Source organism: Pseudonaja textilis, chromosome 9, assembly GCF_049901715.1.
Source record: "Pseudonaja textilis isolate UNSWEBS1 chromosome 9, rPseTex1.2, whole genome shotgun sequence".
In the NCBI taxonomy this organism is placed as follows: domain Eukaryota; kingdom Metazoa; phylum Chordata; class Lepidosauria; order Squamata; family Elapidae; genus Pseudonaja; species Pseudonaja textilis.
In genome coordinates, this window is record NC_141998.1 from 27,186,093 (window position 1) to 27,194,153 (window position 8,061).

General features: G+C 58.8%; 2 protein-coding genes across 3 annotated transcripts; one reads left to right on the forward strand and one right to left on the reverse strand.

Annotated features, from left to right (window-relative positions):
* Positions 1-133: 133 nt before the first annotated feature.
* H2AX (H2A.X variant histone) lies at positions 134-2,041 on the forward strand. The gene has a single exon (XM_026709113.2). It carries the CDS (start codon positions 1,435-1,437, stop codon positions 1,867-1,869), a length of 435 nt encoding a protein of 144 aa, XP_026564898.1. The 5' UTR covers positions 134-1,434; the 3' UTR covers positions 1,870-2,041.
* A 173-nt stretch (positions 2,042-2,214) lies between these two features.
* Positions 2,215-7,800, reverse strand: HMBS (hydroxymethylbilane synthase). 2 transcript variants are annotated; one of them, XM_026709100.2, is made up of 14 exons: positions 7,668-7,800; positions 7,302-7,355; positions 5,932-6,004; positions 5,777-5,826; positions 5,590-5,645; positions 5,283-5,360; positions 4,971-5,048; positions 4,577-4,652; positions 3,994-4,107; positions 3,787-3,825; positions 3,340-3,459; positions 3,203-3,256; positions 2,911-2,997; positions 2,215-2,661 (listed from the first exon to the last, which is right to left on the reverse strand). In XM_026709100.2, the coding sequence occupies exons 1-14, from the start codon at positions 7,704-7,706 to the stop codon at positions 2,491-2,493; spliced, it is 1,089 nt and encodes a 362-aa protein (XP_026564885.1). In that variant the 5' UTR covers positions 7,707-7,800; the 3' UTR covers positions 2,215-2,490. The 2 variants fall into 2 exon arrangements, with proteins under 2 accessions (XP_026564885.1, XP_026564886.1); XM_026709101.2 differs by having other exon boundaries at positions 7,468-7,788.
* Positions 7,801-8,061: the final 261 nt, after the last annotated feature.

Genomic DNA, 8,061 nt, shown 5'->3' on the forward strand with positions numbered 1-8,061 from the left:
TGAACACTAGAAACAAACAAGGTGATTACTAGAAGCCAGCATAGGTTTCTTAAAAACAGATCATGCCAGACAAACCTTGTTGCCTTTTCTGATAGTGACTAAATTAGTGGACTAACAAAAGGCCGTAGATATAGTATACTTGGACTTCAGTTCGGCATTTGATAAAGTGGGCTACAACCAACTTCCTAGTAAGATAGAACAATTTTGGATAGACAGTACCACCACCAGATGGATTCTCAGTTGGCTGACGAACCACACCTAGCATGTTGTCCTCAGTGGAACTACTACTAAATCTACCTGGAGGGAAGCATACAGTGGGATACCACAAGGTTCTGTCTTCAACATCTTAATAAATGTAGTAAATGGGATAGAAGAACTCGGCAGATAACACCAAGCTGGTATTGCTAACACCTGAGAAGGAATACTGAGCCCTATCTAACAAGGTGTACTTTCGTGGTGAACAGTTAAAATCCTGCACAAAGGCAGGAAAAACCATAGATACAAAATAGTTGATACCTGGCTCAACAGGTCTAGGTGAGAGATCTAAGCATCCACCACCACAAGCATGAGCCAGCGATGTGCTGCAGCTGCCAAAAAGGCCAGTGCAGTTCTGGGCTGCTTCAACAGAGGGACAGCATCAAGATTACAAGAGTGATTTTGTCCAGCTTTGTGCCACACCCCATAAGACCATAGTAGGAACAGTGCATCCAGTTCTGGCCATCGTGACACAGAAAAGATGCAGAGGCCTTCGGGTGCGGAGAAGAGCAAGGAAGAAGATGCCATAAATGGGTCTAGAGACTAAATTGTATGAACAGTTGAGGGAGCTGTGCATGTCTAACAGGACAGGAGAATTGGGGAGGGGGGGGATGACAACGACAATGACTGTCTTCCACAACTTGAGGGGCCATCACAGATGAGGGGATTGGTTTATTCTCCAAAGCGCCAGATGCCAAGACAAGGAGTAATGGGTGAGAGCTTGTTAAAGAGAGATCCATCCTAGAACTAAGACATTTTCTGACAGAACAATCCGTGGATTAGCTTGCCCCCCACATAGTTGTGGGTGCTCAGTCCCTGGAGGTTTTCAAAAATAGACTGGGCAACCATTGGGCAGGGGTGGTATGAGGTTTCCTGCCTTGAACAGAGGGTTGGACGAGATAGAAGGCCTCTGAGGGCCCTTCCGAGCCTGGGATACTTTGTTCTATCGCTCCTGCTGGAGGAGGAGTCCTTCGGGGAAGGACTCTTTCGAGGAGGCTCTTCACCAACCTTTGAAACGCGCGCGCTGCTTGCTCAGTGGCCTCGGCGCCAGCCAATGAGCAGAACCGCGGGCCACGGAGTCCAATCGGCGGCCGCAGAGGGCGGGCCAGTGGAGAAGCGCGGGCCATATAAAGGCGGCGCGCCGGATGCGGCGGTTCTTCGCTTCTTTGGGCTCTGGCGATGTCGGGTCGCGGCAAGGCGGGAGCCGGCAAGGCACGGGCCAAGGCGAAGTCGCGCTCGTCGCGCGCTGGACTGCAATTCCCGGTGGGCCGCGTCCATCGGCTGCTGCGCCGGGGACACTATGCGGAGCGGGTCGGAGCCGGCGCTCCCGTTTACCTGGCGGCGGTGCTGGAGTACCTGACGGCCGAGATCTTGGAGCTGGCGGGCAACGCGGCGCGCGACAACCGCAAGACGCGCATCGTCCCGCGGCACGTCCAGCTGGCGGTGCGCAACGACGAGGAGCTCAGCCGCCTCTTGGGCCGCGTCACCATCGCGCAGGGCGGCGTCCTGCCCAACATCCCCGCCGTGCTCCTGCCCCGGAAGGCCGCTGCTCAGGGCGGCGGCGGCACGGCGGGACGGAAGAAGGGGGCCCAGCAGGCCTCGCAGGAGTACTAGGCGCGCAGGAGGAGGAGGAGGAGGAGGAGGAGGCGGCGCAACCGGAGACCGAGCCGAGGCTGCGGAGATGGACGAGCCAGAGGAGCGGGCCCCCTGCGGCCGCCACGTGCTTGGACTCGGGCTGGGCGGCGGGAAGGGGCTGCTGGCGCCCAATAAAAGGACGTTGAAAGCGCGCGCTTGTCCGCTCGTCTGTGCTGCCCTCCGCGCGGCCAAGCTGGGGGAGGGGAGCTCTGAGGCCCGGCCGCGGGGCCCGCGGCGTCCACCCCCCGCCCCGGAAGCGGGCCCTTTGGCGTGCAAGAATCGGGGGGAGGCTCGGCGGGAGAAGAAGCGCCAGACTCGGGCCTGTCACGTGTTCTATCTCTTTAATCGGTTTTAGTGAGACTTGTTCCGAGTCCCAGCAGAGTCCCAACTTCACCGCCTCTGCCTGGGCAGCCCAGGGGGTCTCTTGGCGGCTGTGCAGATACGGGCAGTTCCGGCCCAGACCCTGCATGTGGTTTCCCACCAACGGAAGTTCTTTGCTCCCCGGCAGTGCAGTGGCAGGTCATCCCTGGCTCCTCCCCTCTCTTGCAGGGGGGATGGACAACTGGCCGGTGTCATAGCTCTCCCAGGAGGTGGTGCCCATCATGCACTGCTGAGCTGCCTCGCCACATTGAGGATCTGTTTGGCCCCTTTGCTCAGCAGCAGATCAGCCACCTCCTGCCCCAACCTCTCAGCAGCCTCCTGAGCAAGGCGAGGGATGCTCCTTGCTGTGATGCCAACATGTTGGAGGTTGTCATCTGGACCGTCTTCATTCTGAAAAGGAAGGGCAACCCATGGGCAAGGTTTTGGGGTAGAGGCCACAGCCCACCTGAAGGCCAGGGCCATGACATGCTGGGATTCCAGTTGAACTGACAGCTACCAATAGGGAAGCACCCCCAGAACATGCCCCAATTTGCACCCTGCAGTCAAGTGCTAATATCCTAGGTGACCAGCCTGAACCCCCCCCCCCTCCTCATAAAGGAGAGTTCCATCTCTTCCCCTGAAAGCAACCGAGACTGTTACCTCTAGGGAAAAATTCACATTTCTTTGCATGGTCTCTTGCAAGCTGTCGGAACCATCAAGGCTATAAACTGCTCCAGTCAAGTACAGCTGGAGAGGGGAACAGAGGGATGCTGAAACTCACCAGCAAGCAGAATGGAGGGAAATGCTGCCATTTGTGGGTGCCCCCCATTTTATTCCTTTAAGAAAGGTGATCTCTCTCAACCTCCCCCCCCGCTCTGTTGGGGTCTGCCTTTCAGCAGAAGCCAGGAAGCGGAGGGGGGGGGAGTGGGGGGAAGCAGCCAGTTGCCTTTACCTGGCCATCCTTCAGCAGGGTGCTCACGGCCACCGGCACGCTGCAGCCTCCTTCCTGCGGAGGAAAGCATGGGCTTAAAGGCCGGGCTGTTGGGCCACGCTTCCGAGGGCCTGGCCAGCTCAGCCTGGGAGACCTACCAGGTGCTTCATGAAGGCTCGCTCAGTGATGCAGCGCAGGACGGTCTCCTCATCGTGCAAAACAGAGACCATCTCTAGGATCTCCTGGTCTTTGGCCCGCACCTCCACAGCCAAGGCGCCCTGGAGGGGAGAGGGCAGTAAAGGAGGGGGGGGTGCTTTTCCTTTCCTGTGATTCAGGGCCCCCCAATAGTGCCTTCTCCTTCCTCAGGACCTGCATCACAGTCCTTTTCTTGGGGTTTTTTCATCCCTAAGCAAAAAGGTCCCTTTGGGAGGGGCACAGTCATGTCAGCTGTGGGGGAGGGCGGGAAGGGCAGAAAGGCCCGGAACACTAGACGCCCAAGATCTAGGGCTTCTCCAGAGGCTGGGGTAGAGTGATCTGCAGCTCCACTGCCAAAAGGAAACCCGGGAGGTGCAAATGGCCAGGTAAGAGGTGGCCCCATCACTCACCTGCCCAACCGCATACAAGCAGTCCACGGGGCTCAGAATCTAGAGGGAAGTGAGAGTCAGCAACAGGCCCCCATACCTTAAAATAGAATACTAACACACACACCCCTCCCCCCCGGTTGGGCCTCTGAGGGAGGGAGAACTCCAGGCCCACCCAGCCTCTCTGAGGAGCCAAACTCAGCCGCAAAAGGCCAATCCCCTGCCCCTCACCTGGCCAATGCGGTTCCCCCAGCCCATGCGCCTGAGCCCAGCTGCCGCCAGAACCAGGGCGCTGAAGTCCTCCTTGTCATCCAGCTTCTTCAGGCGGGTGTTCAGGTTGCCCCTCTGGGGGAAGGCTAAGCAAAACCAGGAGGCTTCTGCTGAGGGCACTGCAATCCCGGATTTGGGTGGGGGTAGCTGATCCTTCTAAGCCTCTGAGGGAGGGGGAACTCCAGGCCCACCCAGCCCCTCTGAGGAGAAACACGGTGCCCTGAAGAAGGACCGGCCTTGCCAAGAGGAGTCAGAACCAGCAGTTATCTCAATTATTTCAGGATAAGCGGGGTGATTCAGACTGACTTTTGTTATGAGTTGGACCAGTGTATCTCTGATGCTGTTACGGTTTTTCTGAGAAAGGCCAGAGCAGGGAGCTAAGCAAGGCCGCTCTTGTTCCAGCAGCTGTTTCCCATTGTGGGCAGGCAATTTTCGACCTCTGCCTAATTGCAAGCCATCCAGAGGTGCTTTGCCAAGTTTGGGTGGTCAGAGAAACCAGGTGAATAAAGGTGAACTTGGGCCCTCCTGAATCATGAAAGGATACAATATCCTTGAACTGCAGCCGAGGGAATTTCCTTTTCAGCTGAGCTGCACGGCGAAGTGAGCTGGTCCCAATTACACTGCAGGAAAACCCAAAGTGAAATGAGTGAGGCTACTCAACCCTCCTGCATCCCACCAAGGTCTCCCGGGGCCTCCCCTCCTCCTCTTGCAAGCTACAACCGTTGAAAAAGAGACCGGACGGCCGCCTGCCTCGAACGCGTCTCTTGCTTGAGCAGCAGTTGGCTCGGGAGGCTGCCCAGGTCCTGTTCTTCTATCTTCTGCTTCCCAAGAAGCAGGGCGGATACCCCCCCGCCCCCCCACCCGCATAGCCTGCTAGAGCATGGATTCCGGGGGGCGGGGGGCAAGGCCCAGGCCCTGCTCCAGCCAGCTCTCCTCACCTCTTCTCAGGGAGGCTACTGAGGGTTTTGCCAGCATGTTTGGGGTGAAAGACAACTGCATCGTGGGGGTTTTCTCTCCTGAAAAGGACGCGGGAAGACTCTGCTTCAGAAACATCCCAAGGAACCATCAGCAAAGGGAGAGAAGATCCCGCAGGCCAAGCAAAGAAAGACGCTCAAGGCCCCCTCGGCCCCCACAACACTCCCCAGGCCCCCCTGCTTTGGGTGAGTTCACAGGCAAAAGGAAGGCGGGCAGGTGGGCAAGGCCGCTGCTTGGCTCTACCAGGCAGGAAACAGAGAAGCGCTCAAACTCACTTGCAGATGGCGCCAATGGTGAAGCCTGGTGGCAGGGAAGTGGGCAGGTCTTTCAGGGAGTGAACCACCAAGTCCACCCTAAAAGAAAGGAGGAAACATGCCAGGCTAGCCCTGGGCAATCTGCATCATGCCAGGGGAGTGCTGGCGTCTCCCCCGGCAAGCAGAATAGCCAGCAAGTACGGTGCAGCCCTTTTCCAGGGGACTCACATGAAACTGGGCTGCTCCTGCTCCCATGGGGAGTCGGGCTTTGGGCCCGTCTCAAGAGGACTACCAGTGTTCCACAAACCTTCAGAAAAAGAGCACTTACTCATCTCTTTCCAGTGCGTTTTCCAGCTCTTTTGTGAAAAGGCTTTTCTCTCCAATCTGTTGGGGAAGAGAAACAGGATGGGAACCCTTCCAGTCTTGCAAGGCACTCTGTCTCTAACCCACAGGGCTCTGTTGCCACATAGCCCAGCCAGACAGGAGGAAAACATCACATAAGCAAAGGAACAAACCTTGGATAAGGCTGTGTCCAGAATCCTGTCTCCAGTGGTTGACATGGCAACTATTAGAGAAGGAGAAAAATTGAAGGGTAAATATGCCCTCGTCCTCCCATCTTGCTCCTAATATACCTGCTTGGGCTGCCTCCACCCCTTCCCCAGATGCTCACCTATCTCGAAGCGGAGGTGAGGGTGCTGCACCTGGAGCATCTCCACTACACTGTCAGTCTGGATACGAGCCAGCTGCAACGTTGGGAAAGGAAGGCACTCAGAAAGGGCCCCAGCAGATCAGAAACACAACAGTTGCCTGCCTCCCGACACAAAGGAAGGAGACGCAATCAGCAGAGCTCAAGCTTTCTGCTGTGTAGGTAAGGGCCCAGGCAAGAGGACAATCCTGCCCTGCTCTTCTACCTGCGGAAATGGCTTCTGGAGGGGCCTATGTGCACAAACATTGTATTCTGACCGCAAGCACCACTGTGGGAAAACAGTGCTGGGACATCCTGACCTGAACTCCAGATGAGCCTGGAGGGGGCAGACGCTGGCTGTGCTGGTGGGCAAGAGGGAAGGGCAGTGCCTGGGCCTTTCTCCATCCCCCCAGCCCTTCCTCTCTGCTAGGCTCCTCCCCATTCTCGTCAGAAGCTGGCATGTGGAGATTAGCTCTAGGTTACAAGGGCAAAGCATTATCAGTCTTTCCCAATCCTGGATCTTCGGGTGGATCTGTCAACGCCTCTGCCTGGGCTGGATTTTGTGGCTAGAGAAGCTGCTTTCATGTTACTGTCACATTGCACAAGTCTCCTAAGCCTTCCTCGTTTTCCACCCCAGCTCTGAGCCAAAAAGGGTTGTGCTTCTTCCCACGCTAAAGAAAAGAGAGCAAGACTTGCTCAAGTTACTCAGGATGGTCCAACCGCCAAAACCTTAGTTAACCCTGCCTGCCAAGCAGAGGCCAATGATGCCTTATCGGCTTTGTACCAATAAAGGGGAGTATTTGTAGCTCAGATTTTAAATGAGGGGTCCTTGGTGGTCTCTGGGATTGTTTTCTTGCATAAATTTCATGACTCAAATAGATAACGTCCTCAGTGCTAGAGGGTGAGAAACAGCGGGCGCTTCATGCACTGCTCCCAGAGGTGGATACTGGAATCTGCTCCTATGGAAGAAGTTGCGGTGGGTGCAAGAGTTGCCCCATCACCCTGCAGCCCAGAAGTGCAGCTGCAGTTCAAAGAGCCCGGTGCAACTGCTCAGGGGTTGACTTGGGCAGCAGCCCCCCCACCCCCCCAGCTCCACAGGCACCTTTTGCGCTTGTTGGGGAACAGCGGAGTCACAATCGCCCCCTCCCTCCCTCCCGCCGCCCTTGGTAGCCCCCCAGTCCTTCCACTGGAATGCCCCGCCGGCCTCCGTTTTCATCTTGCCCGATGTGCAATAAACGGCGGGGAGTTTGTGCGGATTGCGGCGGAAGAGAACTCAGCCGCTCAGGCCAGAAACGCGCGGCGCGATCGAGGCCCGTGAACCGTGCGACCTGCGGGGCCTCCGCCGCCCCCCTCACCTGGCTCTTGCGGGTGCCCACGCGGATGCTCCGGCTCCTCGGGGCGTTTTTGTTCTGCAAAGAAGGGTCTCCCGTTAGGCGCAAAGCGGGGCCGGGAGGGGCAGCTCCCGCCGGGAGCAAAAGCCTCTCCGCCCGGGGACCCCCGCTGGCCCCGCGAGCCCCTCACCTCCGCGGCCATCTCCGGCGGGCTCCAGCGCTTGTCAGCCCGAGGCCGGGCGGTTGCTTCCCTGCCAGACTCGCCCGCCGGGGCCGCCCTGCTCTGCCGTCCGCGATAAGCGGGGAGGGAGGGGCGCGGGGCGGGGCGGGGCGGAGAGGCGCGGGGAAAGGGGGCCGGCGCGCGGAGGGGCGGCGCCGGGCGGAGCTCACCGGGGCCGGGGAAGGCGGAGGCGGCGGCGAGCCGCTCATGCCGGCGAAAGAGCGGCGGTGTCCGGCGGAACGAGAGCCGCGATCGGGATCACCACGCCGGACGGCCTCTCCGCCTCGCGTCACTTCCGGGGCTTTCGAAGCCGCCCCTTCCGGTTCCCGGGGCCTTCAACGGGGGGACACGGGGCGAGCGCGGAGACCGCGGCGCTCCTGCCGGGAGACACCCCGATCGCGCCGGCCCTGCCTGTCTGCCGGCCGCCGCCCCTTCCCGCGGGAGCGGCTTGAAGCCCTCGGGGACGGGCGGGGCCAAGAATGGGGGCGAGCGGCTTTCGAGGGGGCGCCGGCCGTGCTGCACTGTCCCCGGGTTGGTGGGGGGCGGGGGGAAGGCAGCGAAAGG